General features: G+C 40.7%; 1 protein-coding gene across 2 annotated transcripts in view; it reads right to left on the bottom strand.

Annotated features, from left to right (window-relative positions):
• KLHL1 (kelch like family member 1) overlaps positions 1-21,174 on the bottom strand; it is a 262,467-nt gene extending 241,293 nt beyond the window's left edge. The window contains exon 1 of one of the 2 annotated variants that reach the window (XM_020797248.3): positions 20,534-21,174. In XM_020797248.3, the coding sequence (XP_020652907.3) occupies positions 20,534-21,066 (533 nt within the window). In that variant the 5' untranslated portion in view covers positions 21,067-21,174. The remainder of the gene's footprint in view (positions 1-20,533) is intronic. The other variant, XM_072994740.2, reaches the window with a different exon arrangement.
• Positions 21,175-22,827: the final 1,653 nt, after the last annotated feature.

Here is a 22,827-nt window from a genome sequence, read left to right on the forward strand (position 1 = left end):
AAGAAGTCATGTGGTGCAACAGGACTGTTTGCCTAGTAACGAACTCTGATTGGATGACATCGTGGGAAGGTGCATTAAGCCCTTGCTAGTTACTCTTGAAAAAGGAACTTTTTGCCTATGGACATTGTCTTTCCAAGACCGACCTTTCAGTCATTCGTGTCCTACTATTCAGCCATTTGGGACTCACCCTAATGTCTTTCGAGACAGACCGGTGGCCTACCTACATGGACTGGTTCCTATGCTTTGCTGGATTACTTTTGGACTTATGGGAGTTTTCCTAAGGACTATGCATGGACTATTTTCTATGGACTGTTACCTATGGAATATTCTTTATGGACTTCTTTTCTTGGAATACTCCATATGGACTATGCTCTTGTAGTTTTGTAAGGACTATGGTATATTTACTGGATTTTACTTTTCTAAGGACTATGGGACATATAAGGGATTTTTACTTTTGTTTAGGGGTTTTTATTCTATAGGATCACTGAGGACTATAGGCTTTTTATAACCTACTTGGATTATTTTGTTTTTACTAATGATTTCTTGGACTGAAATTGTTTTTATTCTTTTTAATTGCTTTTTGGCTTTTTGAATACTTTTCTATTTTTCATGTTTTCTTTGCCTCACTACATCTTTGTAACTAAACAGCACAATGCTAGTTTATTTGTTTTGGTTTAATTTGGCTTTGATACTTAATAACATGCTTTTTCTTTAATAAAATAAAGATTATAAAACTCATTTGGTTTCCTGAACAGTACACTTGTCATAGGGTCATCTGAGAGTGCTGCCTCGGCCTAGCTTACTTAGAGTCCTGTCAGTGGTGCAAGTTAAGTCTAAGGACTACAAAGCCCACTTGACCTTTTCACAATAATATCTGAGAGTACCAGGTTGTTCTTATGTGGGCAGACCTGTGAGAAGGAGTGTTGTATTATGGCTAGCTGAATTTGGACTCATTCAGCCCATTTTAGCATGTGCAAACTCCTGATTGCTCTCTGTCCAAGCTTACACGTGTGTTTTCGAACCCGTGTTTGCGACAAGCAGTAGGAAAAGCAATGCAATATGCTTAACTGTTAAAGTTTAGCTCCCCAGATATACTGCAAGGCAAAGCACATTTAAAACTTTGACTATTCAAAAGCTTCCTGTAACCCACAATTCATTATCTAAATGGAGACTTAGCATATAAGAAGGATAGGAAAAACTATATTTCAAACAATATTAAGGACTCAATGAATATAAGCCTCCATATCTCTTTACTTCTCCAAACATCTAAAATAAGAATTTTGCCTTTTTGTCTTAACAATGGGTAGCATACCAAAGATAACGATATGACTGTGTCTATATATTATTAATTGCAAATAAAATAAAGGCAAACAAGGAGACTCTTTGGTTCATTTATTATTATTATTATTATTATTATTATTATTATTATTATTATTATTATTATTATTATTATTATTATTATTTATTAATTTATTTATTTATTTATTTATTTATTTAATTTATATCCCGCCTATCTGGTCAGTTTGAAATATATTTCTGCCTGTGATATGTAAGTTCAGTTCTAAAACAAAACAAGCATTGAAAAATTCAGCGATTTAAATTACTGATTCCCAAAAAAAACTGATACTGCAAAAAATCACAAAGTCATAATTTCTCAGTGTTCAGTGGCTGAACTATGCAACCTTAAATGACATGGTGCTCCCTGTTCCCACATGATCTCTGATAGCAAGCATATGTAAGCCCATTGTGTTCAATTAACTTATTTTAAGGCAATGATGCATGAGAAGCAGTGAGGTGTAGCAGATAAAATGTCAGACTAGGACTCAGGAGACATGGGTTTAAATCCCCATTCACTGATGAAACTTACTGAGCAGTGACAATGGTAAACTACTCTTCAACATCTCACATATCTCTAAACATTCTCATAGTTTCCATTAGTCAAAAGCAACAACAATAGTTTTTCATGGGACTGTAACTGTAGATGTTAAACACTGCAAAATAATGAAGTGTGTGAACAATGATCTGTTGGTCTATATGTATCTCCCAAGGGAACTTATACCACCCACTACTGTATTGATCTACATATCCAAATGAGCACTTCCATCCAAACATCCTTTACAATCTGCTGCAATGGCTTGTGATGCTCAAGATTTTCATAAAAGCAAAGCGCTCCTACTTATAAACAACTGATAAAGAAATTATTTGTTTGAACAGGATGGTCTACGTGACAACTGTAAGAGATATTACAAAGAGAGATGCCACAGGGACAAGTATTTATTCATTATTTTATTCTGACACTTATATACTGCCTTAGGTACAGGTAACCTCTCAAAACAGTTTAGTGTATTAATAATAAATTTAAAAATCAATTTAAACTGACATGTAGAAAAAATCAGAAGTAGAAAAACCTCTTTAATTATCAAGTACCATAGGCTAAAGCTGACACAAACAAAAGTAACAACTGCAAAGTAAAATAAAATAAATTTCCCACTCAATATGCCAGCAAGTTTGGAAAACTCAGCAGTGGCCAGAGGATTGGAAAAGATCAGTCTACATCCCAATCCCAAAGATGGGCAATGCCAAAGAATGCTCCAAATACCATGCAATTGCACTCATTTAACATACTAGCAAGGTTATGCTCAAAATCCTCCAAGGCAGGCTTCAGCAGGATGTGGACCGAGAACTCTCAGAAGTACAAGCTGGATTTCGAAGCGGCAGAGGAACTGGAGACCAAATTGCTAACATGCGCTGGATTATGGAGAAAGCCAGAGAGTTCCAGAAAAAACATCTACATCTGCTTCATTGACTATGCAAAAGCATGGCAGAAAGTGAGGAGAACCTCTTAATGAGGGTGAAGGAGTGCAAAAAATGGTCTGAAGCTCAACATCAAAAAACAACAACTAAGATCATGGCCACTGGTCCCATCACCTCCTGGCAAATAGAAGGGGAAGAGATGGAGGCAGTGACAGTTATTACTTTCTTAGGCTCCATGATCACTGCAGATGGTGACAACAGCCACAAAAGTCAAAGACGCCTGCTTCTTGGGAGGAAAGCAATGACAAATCTAGACAGCATCTTAAAAAGCCACCCTTCCCACCCCCCGCCGCCTTAATTCAAGCCGTCTGTTTTGCTTGCATGTTCTTTTTCATAGTTTTGAGTCAGTCTCTCTCTCACTTACTCACTCTCTCACACACACACATCCACCCACCCTCCATTCATCCATTTTCTCCATCCATTTAAATAAGCTTGATGAAGCCCTTGATCCTTCTCTCATTAACTTGATCCTTTCCCTCCTCCTGCTTTCTTGCAGTCATTCAGAAGCCCCGGATTGATTGATTACTTGGGGTTATTCCACAGCTATAACAAATCAAGCAGGCTTATCTCCGATCTCTGAAAGAATTGAGGATTTACAAGTGCCCTGCTGAAACAAAGGAAGTAACAGGGAGAGGTGGCTTACAAATTGAGGTTTGGTTGCAGAGGGTGGGGGTGGGAGGGAGGGGATAGCGCTCTGTTCATTACCTCCAGGATTTTCACTTTTATCCATCTGGGGTAATTTACCCCGTTCCCCGACCACTGTTTTAGTGCATTCATAATTAATAATTGCCCATACATACTATTAGTGAGAAGCAACTTCAGCATTCTAGCTGCTATTCTTCACATAAATTTTCTATAAGTATATGACTAATTTAACTACATATAGCTAATCTCTGGCACTATTAATGGAAGGCTTAGCGCTTTTGGTAATACTCTCTATTGTTTGCTTAACCTCATTACAGCTGGATGGTGGTGCAGCTAAGTTATTATGCAGCAAGGCAAATTCACATTCTATGAGGCAATTCTAAAAATGGGGGAAGTGCAAGCAAAAATTTTTACTTTGAAAGAGTGTTCTTGTTCTGTGGCAATTTTGGGAAAATTTGGGCAAAAGTTTTTTTGAATTATGATTTTTAAAAGGAAAATTATTTTTCCTCCCATGTAGAAATAGATGGTCCCAAATGATCCCAAATTTAAAACAGAACATATAAATTGAAAATACCAATCTTATTTATCTTGAAAGAGAAAGGTTGGTGTAGCGAAGTGCCAACAGGTGACATCATTCCTGCCTTTTCATCACAGATGCTCAAGGGGGAGGAGCCAAGGATACGGCAGGAGGGGCAGAGTTAGACAGACAGTTGTAGAGACAGTTGGAGATGTGGAATGACAGGGTTTAGCAGTGAGAAGAAGAGGGTTAGCAATTTGAGCTGAGAGTGTTACGAGAGGGAATTGAGATAAAAGATATTGAACAAGCAAGAATGAAGTTATTAGTACTACCAGAAATATATTGATTGAAAGTACATATTGGTTGGAATAAAAGTGATTACATACATAATCCAATCCATGTTAAAACCTGATACAGTTCTTAAGTGATCTTATGTGATTTACCTTTATGATTTGTTTAACAATAAAAGAATATTTAATTAAACCTCTGATTCCTAAGTTCTATAACCCTTAGTTTTGGCAGCGCACAGGTATAACATAATTGGTATTAGGAGAATACCTGGTGACAGCGTGAAGGGAAAGGGCGTGATCCCTTGTGAGGTCCAAATAAATAGGGGCAACAAGGTAGATCTCCACAGTTGGTTTCACCCACTATTTTTTTAATCTGGAAAGTATCCAGACTGCAGGGGTTTAAATGTTGATTCTCAAAACAGGCCTTTCAAACAATAAAAATAACCACTATGTTATAAACTGGGAATGCATGGAACAGACTGAATACCAAGAGTGTTCCAAACATTATTGCAGTTTCACGATACAGGACAGGAGATGTTTCAAAGGCAATGAAAGATCACAGTAACAATAAAAAGGCAGGTTTCTTTAAAAGTGTGTGTATGGGAAACAGAACAGCTTTAAACAAAGGAATCAAGATGATTTGTTTTTTTGTTTTTGTTCTTTCATGGTTTTTAAAAATAAAATTGGGCAAAATTTTATGTCTGGTGGAATGTCTCTCCATTCCTTTCAAGGTGGGATTTAAATCACAATTTAAATAAAAATGTCTTTTTTAAGTAAATTTTTTTAAATTATTTTTTAAAAAATTAAATAGTGATTTAATTTGTGACTTAAATCAAAGCACCCTGAAAGGAATGGAGTCCCATCAGAAAGGGACATTTTGTCACATATCTCCAGGGAATCATCATAAGTTTTGTAAGACGTATTTAAAGTATTTCTACATTACAAAAGCACAGAGCAGTTATGTTTGTCCCATCTGTGAGTCCTTTCACAGTCCTTTCAACATTATCTCAGGATTTCTAACACCAGGCTCTTAACACAAGTCTTCAAAGTGGAAATCGACCCCATGTCTGAGGCAATCTGAACTTTTAATCTTGTCAGTAAGGACTCAATTTTCAGAATAACTTTTAAACTCCTTTCTAGCCAAACAGGCATTTGTGCAGACAAAGGGATTCTGTGTCTGGTTGTAAACATATTAAAAAACATATTTTAAAAAGAGCAGACAACAAATATTGAGAAGTCCATCCTTTAGCTGTGAAATTACTGCTTATTGTTGTGTTGCTGAGGTTAGCCTCATTCAGTGTTAGCAGAGCTTTGGTGCCTATATCCTGTCATATTATCAACCACTCCACTCATCTTTTACTACACAATTGTCTGGTGATTAAGGGAAAAATCCATAGATGTTATGTGACATAATGTCACTCCTGATGCGTGGTGACTATATGGGTTAATAACTTCTAAAATTGCCTATCATTAACACCTCTGCTCATATGTCGCAAACTAACAGCATCTCATGTTCCTACTACATTGCCTTCCTAGCAATATTGTTTCTTCCATTAAGTTTTGCCTACCACGTTTCCCCCAAAATAAGACAGGGTCTTATATTATTTTTTGTTTTTAAAAAACGTATTAGGGCTTATTTTAGGGGAACATTTTTTTCAAGAACAACAATCTACATTTATTCAATCATTATCAATTATTTTAATTATTATTGTTAATTTATTCCCATTCTCCTTCCGCTTCTTTAACTGTACCTGGTGCCACTTCCTCCAGGGGTGCTTCTGTCACTGCCAGGAGGTGCCACAGTGGTGGCTCGGGTTCCTCCAGTGGCAATGCCTGGACTGAGGCTCCTGTTGGGACTGGCAGGCACTGGGTTTGTTTTGAGGGAAACAACGACAGCAGTGGAGGGGGGAGGCATTGGTGTGGAAGGGGGCAGAGTCCGAAGCCCCCGAGCCCAGTTGAGGAAAGGGCAGCGGCTGCTTCAACATGTGGCCCTGCCAGCAGCACCCAGCAATGAAGAGGGAGCTGAACAAGAGGAGGGTGAAAAGAGTTATGGTAGGAGAAAGAGGGGAGGAGGAAAATAAAGGCAGGCTGGCCGGCGGTGGCTGGAGCTCCAAAATCACCCCCCCCTCCAATCTTGTGCTTTGTTAGCCTCACCTGGGCGTACGCTGGAGGGGGGGAAAGCACACACACTGAAGAGGCACAGGACCCAAGAACCATTGGGAACTTAGCAGCCAAGAAGCAAGTTCCTGGCGGCGCATAGAACCTTCTTCCCTGGCTGCCCAGTCCCTCTGCAAGCAAGGAAAGTGGGAGGAGGGGAAGAAGTTTTAAGTCTCTCTTGAGGGCTTGGGAGGATCCTGGTAAGTCCCTGGTGGAGGGCAGGGGTTCACTTAACTAGGACTTATTGTCCGGGTAGGGCTTATATTAAAATCATCTTGAAAAACCATACTAGGGTAGGGCTTATTTTTGGGGTGAGCTTATTTTCGGGGAAACACGGTAGTTCTTGCAAACTAAGAGTTATGTGATTTTTGTTCCTGTCTTTCTTCACTGTCTTTCACATTGTATGGATGATTTTGACTTCGGTTTTCAGTGACTTTCTTTGTTAATTCCCACCTCTCCAACAGTTTATCTATATCACCAATGAAACAGGCACTCAGGCAAGCATTTGATGCTTTTAACAAGGCCAACAGAAAAGTCAATGATAAGAACAATATGACAATCTTAAATTAGAAGACTTCCATTTTATATGTTACTCAAACAGGAGAAAAGAGTAACTGGTAGGGGAGGGGAAATCTGAGGGAACCTGCAGACAGATTAAGAACTAATCAAATCATGCTAGACATAGCTCAAAATTTTACCAACTCTAGATGCTGGACAAATAGAAAACCATTTGCTACACATTGAGCCTGTTATTATGGTTCAGTATGAATACCACTGACCTTGATAAGTTTGTGAAGCTTACTAATTTACCAGCAAGAACAAGAATTTGTAAAATGCAAAAGTTTTTATCCTCCTTTGGACTACTAACAACTATAGTGTTCTCTGATGGGACCAGTCATCCACTCTTTGAAAGTAAAACAAAATTCACTTCTCTAGCCTCTGACCTTGAGATTCCTGGCTCTTCACTTAATAATCCCAAAACAACTACTCTGCCATATGGTGCTGATAAACAAGTTGCACAGCATACCAGCAAGCCTGCCTCAGTTAAATTTTTAGCTACACCAGACTTAAATCACTTTGTTAATCCTTTAGAAGAACATATTATGGAAGACTGCACACACAGTGCCTCTACATTCCAAGGCCTCCAGAACTCTATGAAAAATGTATGCTTGGTGGCCATGACTCTTTACCCCTTTCCTTTAGAGAAAAATATAACCAAATCAACACTGATTAAAAAGCAAACACTGCCTCCAGATCATGTTGCAAAGAAAATAAATGCTAACATTAGCCCAGGACAGCAACATAACTCTCTATACTTGACTGAAAATTGCACCTTGATCAAAGTTATGGCTTATGTTCTGGATGCCTTTCAAAACTTGGACTCCGAAAAGTGCACTTTGACTAATACAAATAAGTCAGAAACCATTGATACTTTGTAAAATGGCTCAGCAAACTCACACAGTCTGTATTCTCTTGCAGTTGTGAATGACTGCAGTCATACATTCCAGCCTACGTATCTGAGAAGAGTCCTAGGCACGTGAAAATACATATCTAGTGATGGGTACCAAGACTATTTCCTGTTTTTTCTTGTCTCTAATGCAGGGGTGGGCAATTAATTTCTATAGGAGGCCACATGAAAAATTTGAACTGTGTTAGGGAGTTAACTATGCGAGCATTGTAATTCATTCACCGCGGGGGGGGAGAAAACAAGAACCCCAACACCGAGCTAACTCACCTGTCCTCCGTTCCCCCACAGCCTTCCTCTCCGACTGTCTTCTATCCCGCGCAGGTGATGTGATGCTCATCATGTCGCCTGTGCAAGGATTGCTTCTGGCCTCTTGAGCCGCAGGCTCCATAGCCTGCGGCTCAAGAGTAACAGTCAAAACTCACAAGATCCCAGCACTGGATCTTGCAAGTTTTGCTTACTGCCATGCTGGGTGACTGGAGATGGTGCTCCAGCTCACTCAGCAGCGACGGTCAGGCCGGACTGGAGCAACGACTGGCAGGCCGGACAGGAGCAGCTCTCGGGCTGTATGTGGCCCACGGGCTGCACTTTGCCCAGGTCTGCTCTAATGCATTAATCAATCAGCCAGAAAAGAGAGATCCAATAGATATTTGTTTATTTTCAGCTGAAAGCAAGTAAACAGATGCAAACTTCACTCACAGAAAACATAGAGAAGCACGCCCCAGACACAAAAAGTATACATTTTTTATAAGGCAAAACATGAAAGAGGGGCTAAGGGGGTTGGGATGAGGAGGAGAAATGGGAGGAGATTCTGTAATTGGTAGGAATTCCTACAAGTGCTCAGCTGTGGGTAATAAATTCATTCCTTCATGTCAGATGCCCAGACTTCTCCAAGGACAAGATTGCAATTTAGAAAATACTTTAATTGTAAGATGAAAAAAGTCAGATGGACACCCCCTCCTCCCTTGTTCATTCTTGCCTGCCTAAGCAAGACCTTAATATAACTGGTTTACACATTCATATCGTGAAGCAAGTTACAGAAAGCAAGATTGATATGGTTAGGCTAATATATATTTTATAAGTCTTAACTAGACCCTTTCACTAGATTACTTATACAGTGGTACCTTGACTTACAAACTTAATCCGTATTGGAACGGCGTTCATACGTCGAAACGTTCGTAAGTCGAAGCACCATTTCCCATAGGAATGCACTGAAAACCATTTAATCCATTCTGGCTGTTTTTCGTTCTTATGTCGAGGCAGTGTTCGCAAGTAGAGGCATTAGTTCCCATAGGAACTAATGCAGGGCCGGTTAATCCGTACTCTACCACTAGTGGGATAATTTTTTTCTTTCTTCTTCTTTTGACCTAAGATGAACTTAGGTCAAAAAAGGACAGGAAAGTTTCCTTTTTGGTTTGTTCGTAAGACGAAGCTCCATTCACACGTCGACGCAAAATTTTGCAAACGAAACCATTCATAACTTGAAATGTTCGTAAGTAGAGACATTCGTAAGTTGAGGTACCACTGTATACTTGTATGATTCTAATTTGAAATAATATACCTGAATTTGAAAGACTGAGAAATATAATTCATCCAAACTCTTCTAAGGAATCAGGCTTAGCAAAGAGACATAGAAGTTTATCTGTATGGTGACGTGAACTGGTGTTTCTTGTGCAAATATTTATTTATAAAACAAAATCTGCGCTACTGGTAGTTTATAATTAGTAATGATGCAGCTGATTATTAGTAGTCTGTCAAATGAATTCCAAATAAGTCATTTAGGAAATGTTAGGTTCCAGATTCTTATTTTTGATCTAGTTATGGTGTGGCTAGGAACTGTGTATATCTTTTCTCTCATTGCACAATTGCTTCTGTGGCAGCAAACAGCTCTCCAAATTCCCATATGACAATTAAGCCGAGAGAAAGGTGTTACAGTATAAGGCAGCCACTACCAAGGGGCTTCTTCAGATCATGAACAGGGTACAACCAAGGAATGCGCAGAGGGATGATGAGAAATATAACTGAAAGGGGGGATGGGCAGATTCAGGCACCTTGTAACTTTACCTATAAGAAGCTGAAAAATATAGCCAGAATCAATTCTAAGGGCTCTGAGATGAGACAGAAAAATTAGAAACCTCTTTTATGAGGAAATAAAACTCATAGAGAAACTGGAGGACAAATTATAGCATAATACTAGTTTCCCTTTGTCCCTGGAGCTGGACACAACACTTGTAATCCTAAAACCCTCTGCAAGACTAATAGAGAATATGCTTTATTCTCTGAGGAAAAAGAAAAAAGTAGTTCTACAACCAATGATAATGGAGATCCCCAACTCAGTTAAACTGTTGGAAAATTTCTACTTTCCCAAGAGAAATGTGGTGAAATGCTCCTCCCCAAATTTTCTTCCTACAAATATCGTACAGAATGTTGAAAAGCCATTCAGGCATAGTGCTTGTGACTAGGCAAATGGTCCTTAAGAAACAACATTAGTTCTGTCTTTAACTTATATTCCTTATACGTCTGAAGGCTGGGAAGACACACTTTTTTTTCCCAAGCCTTCTTTACTTTGCAATAAATTCTAAGCTTAACGTAAGTCTATGTTTTAAGAATAAAACAAATTGACCATTTATTAATATAATAATGTAATGAAAGCACCAGAATGACATTTATTAAGAAAAAAGGGTTTGTTTTGGAGGAGGGATTGTTTTGGAGGAGAAGGAAATGCAGCAAAATTGAACCATGGGAAGAAACCTAGATTGACGAGACAAGAAAGAAAGAAAGAAAGAAAGAAAGAAAGAAAGAAAGAAAGAAAGAAAGAAAGAAAGAAAGAAAGAAAGAAAGAAAGAAAGAAAGAAAGAAAGAAAGAAAGAAAGAAAGAAAGAAAGAAAGAAAGAAAGAAAGAAAGAAAGAAAAAGCCACTACATAATCCTATTCTATTATTTTTAGGGATGCCCAGATCAAGTTTTTTCAAAGAAGTACTCCAAAGTTTTCCTGTGTTATCTGAATTCAAGCGAATGGAAGTTTTCTATACGAAGGCTGCACTCTCTCTTGGTTTGTATATTCAGCCCTTTATGAGTTATTGCACTAAAAAAGATTTCTTAAAGACGGTCTTCTAATCTCAGAAAGATGTTGTAGGACATGTATAACACTAAACGCTGACATAAAGCAAAACAAAAGATAGAATACCAACATAAAAAATCCTCCACCATATGAAGGATGGTTTGTTACTGTGAGGATGTAGCAATTATTTATTTATTAGATTTTTATCCCCCCCCTTCTAGACATATGTCTACTCAGGGCAGCTCACAATAAAATTATTCATAAAAACAATTAAAACAATGATTTACATTGACACTATTAGTATTAATCAAGATGGAAAATATGAAACAAAAGATTAAGTAGAAAGTAAAAGTCAATTATTGACAGGAGGGAAGGCCTGCCTAAAGAGCCAAATCTTTAATTGGCTCTTAAAAACACACAGTGAGGGTGCCAGGCAGATCTCTGAAGGCAGGCTATTCCAAAGTCGAGGGGCCACTGCCGAGAAGGCCCAGTTTCTTGTTCTTTCTTTCTGGGCCTCTCTCAGCATAAGGCCCTTCAGCCGTCTTCCTGGCTATAGCGAGTGACTCGAGTAGATCTAGGTGGGAGAAGGCGTTCTGCTAGATATCGAGGTCCTAAACCATTTAAGGCTTTATATGTCATCATTAACACTTTGAAATCAATGCGGAAACAAATGGGCAGTCAATGTAAAGCAGCCAGAATGGGAGAGATATACCGGTGTTTTCTCATTCTACTAAGTAGTCTGGATGCTGCATTCTGCACCATCTGAAGCTTCTGCATCAGTCTCAAAGGTAGCCCCACATAGAGCACATTACAGTGGTCTAATCTTGAGATTACAAGTGGATGGACCAGAGCGGTGACTGCCCTACCAACAAGATAGAGACGCAGCTGGGCAATCCGCCACAGATGGTAATAGGTGGAACAGACCACTGACACCACCTGGGTTTCCACGGTAAGCGCCAGGTCCAGATGTATCCCCAAGCTGTGAACTTCACTCTTCATGGCAAAAGTCACCCCCAAAACGAAAGGGAGTTTCCTAAGCCACCAATGGGGGGGGCACTGACCCTCAGGACCTCTGCCTTGCCCGGGTTCAGACTCAACCCATTCTCCTGCATCCATTGCAGTACAGCCTTCAGACAGTGCTGAAGGGACAGAATGACATCCACTGAATTCAGTGAAAAGGAGATGTAGAGCTGTGTGTCCACAGCATACTGATGGCACGAGGCCCCACACCCTCTGATGACCCCTCCCAGCAGCCTTATATAGATATTAAACAGCATTGGGGAGATGATCGAACCCTGCGGAACCCCACAACAGAGACTCCACAGGGCTGAAATGCTCTCCCCAAGCTGGACTCTCTGAGGGCGGTCCTCCAAGAAGGATCAAGGCCAGGCAAGCACCAGGCCACTGATTCCCAACTCGGAGAGCTTCCCCAGGAGGATACCATGGTCAACAGTATCAAAGGCGGCTGAGATATCGAGGAGGACCAATAAGGACATTTTGCCCCTGTCAGCCTCCCTCAACAGGTCATCCAACAGTGTGACCACTGCCATTTCTGTGCTATGGCACGGCCTGAAGCCCAACTGAAATGGATCCAGGGCACTGCCTTCATCCAAAAGAACCTGAAGCTGATCAACCACCACCCTCTCCACCATTTTATCATTAGCAATGTATCGTGTTAAATGTGTGCACAGGGAGAGAAAGGAAAAGAAAGACAGAGTTCAACTAACTGTCACACTTCTAATTTCCCATCATGAAAAAAGAAACATTGGAGATAATGCTTACATTTACATGCCACAAATATTGTGAACTAATACTTGTGGCCAAGTGCATACCATTCATAACTGCCACTTCACTCTTCCTGCCACTGGCTAAAGGTAAAGAAGCCAGGAACATATCCACACTGATTCAATGGGCCTACTCAAGTTGCAACTAATGACTATATTTCATTCCATGTGTGTATTCATCCCACTATTATTTGTGGCTTTCACTGTCAGTGACAGCAAACAGACCTGCAGCTACCGGATTTTCAGCCAAGAGGTCAGACCAGCGACTACTCTCATGCAACTCTACCTATAATCAAAAACTTTATCTTTTGTATAGCATTTCTGACTACACAGAGAAAGGCCATGAGCATATATGACTTGTACACGTCCAGGCGACACTCAAACTCTGGGCTGAACATACCAGGTTAAGAGTAGGAGCAGAGACATAGTCTGATTCCATATGCCTTTTACTTGCCTGATGAAAAGAACTTCTGTTCCCACACTTGGCAGTGTTTTATAATGTCTTAAAATCTAGTTTAATCAAAGAAAATTGTGGAACAAGACAGAATAGTATATAATATATATTACATGAAACAATGGCTGAAATCCTGTTTCAGTGTTGGTCTATAGTAGTTTAAATTTGAAACCATGAAGTCAAATTACAATGGCAATATAAGGAAATTCATACAAGACAAGGCACTTTGCAGATCTTTTAAAATGGTCCTAATAGACTATCTTTCTCCCTCTTCAAATCTTTTCTGCAAAATGTTTGGCTTAATCTCTTAGTCTTAACACCTTACTACAAGGAAAATCAAGCACATACAACTGTATAAAATGAATATAGTTCCTGTTCCTCTTTAACCTCTGTCAAATTTTAGACAGTTTATGCTACCAATCAGGAATCTGTTTTCTTCTTTATTATACTATAAAGCACTAAATACATTAAGAAAACATAGCCGCCCAGAGTGGTAGAATATACCAGATGGGCGGGATAGAAATCAAACATATAAAATAAATAAATAAATAAATATTAAGAATAACAATGATAAAAATAAAATGTGCGTGTGCGTGTGCGTGTGCGTGTTCGTGAGCACAAGCACACACATGGGCAATGTGCACAGGTGCATGCTTGTAATGAAGTAAGGGGCAAGAGGCGAGGGGCAAAGTGGGAAGGTGCTTTGAGTCCTCCAATCACATGTGTGACTAGATACAAAACGATTCAAATTTTTAAAAAGTAAAAGGTTCCCTGGTGGACAGGAAAAACTATGGAGTTTGTTGCTGAGGAGATGGGGGACTCCAGGCTGATTCTCATTTCCCACTGTATTGCTTGATCAATGGGAAAAATGTGAATCAGCCCACCCCAAACCTATAGCACTTCCTGCAATTTTTGGTAATGTGGTTACCCTCATAGCCTATCCTTCCCTTCCTTTTAACACATCCAGAGCAATCCAAATGGTTTTCTCTCCATCCATACTATCTCACAATTTGATGAGGTGGGCTAAGCTGAGAGACCCATGATTACTCAGTGGGTTTCCTATCTGAGTAGAAATTTTGGCTGGGGTCTTGCTAATCCTTTTCTGGAACTCTAAGTATACTATATGATCTCCCATATCCATTAAATGCTAGTCTAAGACAATTCAAGGGGATTCAGATGAGCATTGCAGTGTGGATTTGAAGCTTTAATCTGTCATGTTTGTGAAACTTCCTTGCTCAAAGAAAACAATTGTTGTTATGAAAGAGATGGTAGTTTTTCCAAAATGTGTTCGGTAAATATTTTGCCCCTAGTTTGTTATTAATTATCCCTTTCTTAATTTTGCAAATTATTATCAAATCACCTGATAATCACCATCTTTTCTAACACCAGTTTTCTTTTTTCTTCACATGTATCACATTTACATTGTCTATGCAGCACAGTTGCTGTGAAATGAACTGCATTCATTAATAAACACTACTAAAAGCTTATTTCAAGTAAATATTATATTTCTTCCACAGCTGAAAAGTTACAAAATTCCCAAGTCATTTCTGTCAGACCAGTTCTTCTATAACAGTATTCTTGTCTACAGCAGATTAAAAATGTGAATATATTATTCCATTGAAATATTTAATATAATGTATCTTATTTATAATGTAAAAGTTAGAAATCCATGCAAAAAAGGTAATTGCACTTATACTTAATCTACAAATACCAGTGCAGATTCACTACTTAACAACAAGAAACACACATAAAGAAACAAAATTATAATTTGTAAAAGCACTTGAAGCAACTGAACTAAGGTGACCCAGTAGTTCCTCCCTTCAGTGACCCCCCCTTTTTTTGCAGTGGCAGTATCCACTGCACTGTCAGTGTTAGCAGAATTCTACTTTCTGATGCATGCACAATGACTTTAAATTATGCTTCATTGATCACCTGCTGGGAAACCAATAGGATTATAAACATACCCTATGTTCTTTCTTTAAGGGATACAGAGAGAGAGTTTATTGTTAAACATTCAATACATCACAAGCTATGAAGTTAAACAAAGCTGAGAATATTCAGTACCCACCAAGAAACACAAGCAAATTGAACTGTTTCTAAAAATTCATTTCCATTTAAGTAAAGAAAAGAAATTAATTTTATGGACCTGGGAAGAGAAGGCAAAATACTGAGTCTCAAAGTATCACAGAACAGATACAAATTTAACTCATTTTCTTTTATCACTCCAACTGTATGCTGAGACAAGTAAGCATTTTGAAACAGCATAGTGTATAAGCTACTAGTCTACAGGGGCCTCCATAAAGCAGATGGAGCCAATTTCTGGTCCTCCAGATATTCTTGCACCACAACTCCCAGCAGTCTAGCAAGCACAGAAAATGTTGATGAATTATCAGATTCCAATATCTTCAATCATCTCTGTGATCACAGAAATGATCTAACCAGGCACAAACATAGTCCAATTCATGTTTACTCAGAACTAAATCCCACAATAGAATTTTTAACTCCCCTGATTTCAGTCAGAATTTACATTTTGTCTAGAGCTTATCCAATTTATCTTACAAGGAAATATAAATCGCTATCCATCATATTGTTGGTGTGTAAATGCTCATGACTGGAGAGGACTATTCTCAAAACTCATGGGAGTTTTAGGCATGATTACCGTACATTAATTCAAATCCAAAAGAATCCATTATTTTACCTTTTCTGCTCCCTCTGATTTGCAAAATTATCAGTTCAGCTAAAATGGCCTGATGCTTCCAAAGTATGAATAATGAATGAATGCCTGCAAAACTTTCCAATAAAAAACTCAAATAATTTCCTGGATCCACTGCCTTCAAACTGATTCATATACTGTTATATGCACAAATAGCTCTTGGCCTACGTAGTCAATTCATCTGAGTCATCTAGCAGTGGCACTGAGATCTCACATAGTTTTTCACACACCATTTAAAAAGTGGTGTTCCATTTTGTTGAAGAAACACAACATCACTGTTTTCATTTTCCAAACTACAGTGATGATTGGATCCAGTATTATTAGAAAGATTCTGAAACCTTGTTTATGCAAATTACATTACATAAAGCTCATCAATGGGGACAATTTTTTAGAAATTAAACATTTCCTACCTCTGTTCTAAGGCATCCACAGCTTCAGTGTAATCCCTTTCCTTGTCAGGAACCCATGGAGGAAACCTGAAGGGAGCACCTTTCAGTAACTAAGGAATTCCTTTTCCCATCCCACAGCCCTCATGGGTTCCTGAAAAAGAAAGGGATCACATGGAAACCATGGGTGCCTCAAGACAAAAGAAGGAAATGTTTATTCTTTTTTTGAAAAGTCCTAGCTGATGAGATCATCATGCAGAAGATTTTATCCAAAGAGCAACAGACGCATGCAATAGTATCAAGGCTGTGAATTTGCAAGAGAAAACCAACTAGCTGGAGTGTAGATTCTAATTCCCCATTTATTGCCCTTCTCTGAAACACTCACAGGTAACTTTTTCTCATTGTCATGGTTCTAAAACACACTTTCTGCAGAGCGTTTCTGAAAGAAAACAACGGAGCTCGTATTCTCATTTTCACCTCCCACATCACTCCTGTAAATGTTCCAAAATGCTTCCATAAGTGTGCTTCATTTTCTCTCTTTTCTGTTCTGAAATAATGGTATCTGAAAATTATGATAACTTCCTTCTAGACTGATTTAAAAATTACGTAAACTGAGAAGCTGGCTGAATAGCTCACAAAGTTAGGTAGAGGCTGACAGTTCAGTTCCTACTGTGCATCTCAAAAGAGTTGACCTGTATGTACTTGGGCAAGTTACATGGTCCCAGGGTGTCCCCAGAAGAAAGAAATGGTAAACCATTTCTGGGTCCTCTTTACTGAGAAAATCCTTTAAAAGTTTGCCATAAGCCAGAATTAGCTTATTAGCTTACCAGGACATTATTATTATTATGATTATTATTATGATTATGATTATGATTATGATTATGATTATTACTACTACTACTACTACTACTACTACTACTACTACTACTACTACTACTACTACTACACTAATAGAAGAGCATAGTATGTACTTCAGTCTGATTCCTTAGGTCTTATTAACAAAGTAAGATAAGGTGATGAAGATTTTCCTCTTCAGACACTCAAGAGTTAAGATAACCGAATCCTACAAAGTAGTATCAAAGATACAAAAAAAGGACTTCTCACTGAAAAGACTAATATAAACAGCTCAACTCTGGTGGCTCAGAATTCTTACTTCTCTCTTTGTAGCCTTTTAGGAGAAAGTAGCTGTTGATGTACAATCATGGAGAAATAAATGCAAGAATTACATGCTATATACTCTAAGGATTTGCTGATAATTTGTGAAATACATGAAAATAGCCTTACTGGTCTGCCTCTTTTTCTTCTTCTATCATTAATACTAGAGAACATGGAAGACAAATAAAAAGGAAACTCCAAACTAGATCCTCATCAATACCATTTAAGAAAGGGGCTGACCTGCTAAATGCCATGAAAGCTGTCCAGCTTTAAACATTAGTGGTAAAGAAACTGAATATATATGAATTGCACCAACACATCATACTCATAACAAAAGAAGCACACTTCTGTCTCAGGGCACGATCAGTTAATGTCCATATTATTTCCATTGATCATTCAGCCAACTTTTGGTTCACTACAGGGCTTAATACTTCCAGGACTGAAAACTCTGCAGGGCTGAACAATCTCTTTGTTTTTCCCATTTCCGTTACTGTTTGGTGCTCCCAGAATTTGACCCAGCCTCAACTGAGCATGTTTGCCTGGCTTGAATGTGAGACATTTAAGTGCATTCTTAACTTTCCCATTGAAACCAATTAGGCTTCAATCACAAAGATAATCTAAGCAAGTACACGGTATGTGCCTGCACATACTTGAATGCAAACTTTAACTTTAACATGCTTGTTGACAAGTTACAAATGTTTTTTTTCCAACACCAATTTGATATTCAGTCATTCCCCCCCCAAAAAAAAAGAATAAAGTGGGACGTATTAAAACAGGTAGCAGAACTTGAAACAGAATTTCTTTTCTTAGTGTTGCAAACTGAGAAGAAAGGGCATTATCTGCTGTTGAATCAAAGCATCAAACAAAAAGCAAGTGCAAACAGAACATTACATTAGGAAAAAAAATCCAACATATAGATGGATATTAGTACAAATACTTGGAAAACCTAAAACAAAGGATATTAATGAAGCAATGCATTTTTTAATAAGACCACATTTGTATTATACTCTCACTATATTGTTTTGAAATATACTAACAAGGGCCCCGAATTATTTGACACAATGTGAATGCCCATCCAGTAGGCAAACAAAGCAAGTACTGTATCAGGTATCAAAGTTTTGTGTCCAAGCCAGTGACTTTAACTAGATTGCAGTTTTTTATGTAACAGATTAACTGGCTCATTAATTCAATTAAAAAAAAATCTTGGAAACAAAAGGTTTTTCATAACTTTCTGGACACACAATAAGTTTGGAAGATATCAATTCACCAGCCTAGTGTTAGATATTCTCATCCAAGAACTCTAGGCTGTTCATGGGTCTGTCTGTGCCATCAACAACTGTATATATTCAGAATGTGTGCCTGGAGATTTAAAAGGCTGCATTCTTTATTCAAAACAAAACATGTCAGAGTCCAAATCTGCATGGTTTTCCCGCTTAATTCTAGGTGTAACTATAGGTGCCTGCCTATAGTTAGTGAACAGTTCTGCATATTCATTCAAAAATAAGTTCCACAGAGTTCAGTTCAAACTGAATGAGTTTACCCAAAGAAAACAAGATGTGGAAAAGAATTCTGGACATATTCATCACTCTCTCACTTACAGTATTTGTAAGTGTATTCTTTCTGGTATCACTCTAGGACTGTGCAAATTGCCAAAGGCAGCACAAGTGGTAGGGCACAAAACCCATTAGCCATACACACACTCCAGGTGATCTCAGGTGATCCCTATCCAAAGAAATACAATGTGGATTCAAACCCCTGGACCCTGGCTCTACAGCCAGGCATTCCAACCCACTGAGTCATGCTATCATTATGTTTCCTTCAAACACCACTTGAGGGTTGTGGTAGGGAGAGATATCAATTTCAAAGCGGTTGCCTTGAATTCTGATCAGAGAGTTTTGCTACTGAGCTCTCAGAGGAAGAAGGCAGAAGAAGTCCCCCTGCAGTCCTGCAACCCTTAAAAAACAAACAGACTGCTGCTTTCAATTTTTCCAGAGAGAGCAGAACACTCACTGCCCTCCTCAGCAGATCAGACTGTATTAATTCCAGGCAAAATTAAACACTTTTAAAATCTTCAGTTATCATTCAGAACTAGCTGCCTATATATTTTAAAAGTGGAATTCAATTAGGAACAAGTTCTCACAGTTAATGCAAAACCCTGGGACATAATAGAACTACATGGCAAATCTCCCAGATTACTTATCTTGAACTTTACTTCCATGTCCACTCCTACAATTCTAACAAACTGTAAACTGCCCTTCTCCACCTTGTCTCTCTTGATGTTCAACCACTGGATTAAAACAGTATCTGCAAGCAAACATGCACATGAAAGTACTCTTTAGAATGAAGGTAACCCCAGACAGGGGTCTAGTGGCGGAAGGCATAATCAAAATTTAGCAATTTGGAGTTTCACTGATGTTGAAAGAAAAGTTCAGAGATCCTCCTTAACTGGGCAGATGTTTCAAACATCAACTTCCCTGATTTAAAAATGGTGAAGGCTACAATGCTAGGCAAACATATAAGTGAGCCTTGCTTTTAGGTCTGCAGCCAGGCTTCCTCCTAGATTCCAGTCACGCCTTAGTTTCCAGTTACCTGTGAGCTGCAATGATACCAACTCCCAGAGAGTTCAACTTTCAAAGGAACGTGTATGGCTTCTGGCTGCTTGGTGCCCAGAAAATAGTACACTGAGGACGGCAACCTTGCAGTCAAGTCACTGGACAGTTCCTGTTTAAAATACGAAGCCTCACAAAATCAAAAGGGGTTACTCTCAAGAAAATGTGGGCAGGCTGGCAGCGTTGGACTGTGCCCCGTTAAATATACATGACTGCTACTGTGTTATTAACGATAGGACCAGCCTTGAATAGAAATAGACACTCACGCTAATGCAGAATGGGATGAAAAGTGACTTTAGGGCTGGGGGTTAAAGGAATACAAAAGCCGCGGAGAGCAAGAGCTGGGATCGTCCCTAAGGCAGCACGCTTTCGTTTGGGACGCCCTCTCGTCCCCTCCTGCGAACCGCTCGCTACCTGAGCTTCGCCAAGTGCTTCGCTGCACCAGGGGGTCCCCCCCCCGGGGAAGGAGAGGGGCAGAGCGTACCTGTGCACGGCTCCGTCACCTGTTGCTTGACCGCCGCCATCCAAGAAGGGCACGGGCTCCTCCTTGACCTCGCGGAGCACCAGCGTCTTCCCCTGCTCGCGGGTGAACTCCCCCAGCCCGCCCCCGCCGGGCACCTCCTCCAGGGACTCCACGTAGAAGACGGTGCGAGGGGCCGGCGGCGGTGGCGCCGGCGGGCGCTGCTGCTGCTGCTCGGCCAGCCCATGGACCCTGGTCGCCGGCAGCAAAGTCCCATGGAAAGGCGACGAGGAGGCAGCGCAAGGCGACGGCGAGGAAGAAGAAGAAGAAGAAGAAGAAGAAGAGGACGACGACGAGGACGAGGCGGCTTTCTTCCAGAAGGCGCCGCTGCCCCTCTCCTGGCTCTTCAGCAAGCGGCTCTGGCTCGGCCCCCAGTGCTCGAAGCTGCTGTCCTGCTGCAGACAACCGCCCGCCGAGGCCCCCGGGTGGCTGAACAGTTTCCAGCGAAGGCGCAGAATGTGCTTCACGTCAAAGTCCTTCCTGCCCGAGTTCGACATGCTGCTCCTGGTGCTGCTGCTGCTGCCGCCGCGGAGAGGCAACAGCGGCGGCGGCGGCGACGCGCGGCGCAGGCGAATGGCACAGGCGCGGCTAGAGCGAGGCGCCGCTCTCTCGCGCTACTGTGGGCGCGCGCGGCGACGGCGGAGGCGGCGGACGAACGGCTCCGAGCCGCTTCCCTCGCCCGCAGGAATAAAGGGAAAAGAGAAGAAGGCAGGCCAGGGAGTTACGAAGCCCGTCCCCCCCCCCAAGAGACAGGGCGGGAGAAGCAAAGCCCGTGGGCGGGAGACCAGGTGGGGCGGAGGGCAGGTGCCTCCAAACTGCGGTCGAGCGGCGCGGCGCGAGGCACGGAACCCGAGGGGCTCCCGCCGAAGACGGAGCGGGACGGGGGGGGTCCTGCCCCCACCGAATCTCCGCTGTGCTTCAGCCTCGGCTCCAGCGGCTAGCAGGTGGCTTCCTCCGCCGCGTCCTTTCCCTGACGCTCAAGTGCGTGACAGGAGCCTGGAGTTATTAGTTTCCCCCCCCTGCCCTCCCTCGCTCGAGGGGAGGGGAGAGGTGGGGAGCCAAGTCACGCCGCCGAAAGTTGCGTAGTCTTGAGGGGCCAGGTCGCCCCTGCGGGAGGCGGCGGGGCGGGTTTTATCGGCAAGGCAGGTTCCCGCTTCTCCTGTTCGCAGGCAGCTGTCAAGGGCCTCTCTGGCCCGTTTTCTCTGCCTGCTTGCCTCCCCAACGCCTCCCTTCCCAGCACCGCCAATAAATGATGCAGATGTCCAGAGAAGCCCTGGGCTGGGGGAGACGCCGGGCGACCCTCGTTTTAAGGGCTGCCCTTTAGAGGAAAATCAAGGAGCTTTTTTAAAAAAATCTTCTCAGTCTCATTATTTTAGGTTGTGGCAGCCATGAGCGCAGCTGTCCCCAAAGCAGACACATAGTCTCTGCATTAATGCTCACTTTTGAGAAGTTTGCTTGGGAAGGTAGCAGAAACTTTCATTCTGTCCTCAGCTTCTGCTGAGGATCTCAGAACAAGTCTTGGACCAAATACCTGTATATTGCACACCTAATGCACTCTGTAGCACGACTGCACTTGAAAAACATCCCCAACATGGCCATCATTCTGTTTACATTGGGGAGATGCCGCTTTGTTCTGTGTTTTGCCACACAGACTGACCCATCAGGAAGGACAACTTTGTAACTGATGTTTTCACTCTGTTCTTTTTATCTCACACTGACTCGCCATATAACACTTATTTATTCCGAAGAGTTCCAAAAAATGTTTAACCCAAACTGTTGCAGTCATATTTTCCTTCAGCATCAACCATTTTTTTCCAAGCATCAACCAGCTGCAGCAATTTCCAGAGCAAAAGTAGCAAAATCTTTCTCTAGTTTGTATTGTAGGACTTTTGCCCCATCTGTGTTGAGGTGTAAATTTTTATGTAGTTGTTGATTATGTAGCAAATCTCCCTTTTCTGTTTATCAACGCGTCATAAACATTTAATACACACACACACACCCAGACTAAATAAAATTATCTCTGGGATTGAAATTCAGCTTGGCTACTTGTTGGATTTTATTTTTTTATTTTTTGCCTTAGGGGGAAGGTGGGAGGAAGTTATGGTAGAATTTAAAATCAGTATATATTTTTACAGTTGAGATCTGTGAGTCAGCTCCAGAAGAATTCTAAAATTATGCTTGCAGATCTTTCCCTGGATAGAATTTCCCATTCTGAGAGTGTTTTATTCATGTTGTAGGAACCTTTCCAGAAGTACTCC

The sequence above is a fragment of the Pogona vitticeps genome, chromosome 3 (genome assembly GCF_051106095.1).
Source record: "Pogona vitticeps strain Pit_001003342236 chromosome 3, PviZW2.1, whole genome shotgun sequence".
Lineage (NCBI taxonomy): Eukaryota > Metazoa > Chordata > Lepidosauria > Squamata > Agamidae > Pogona > Pogona vitticeps.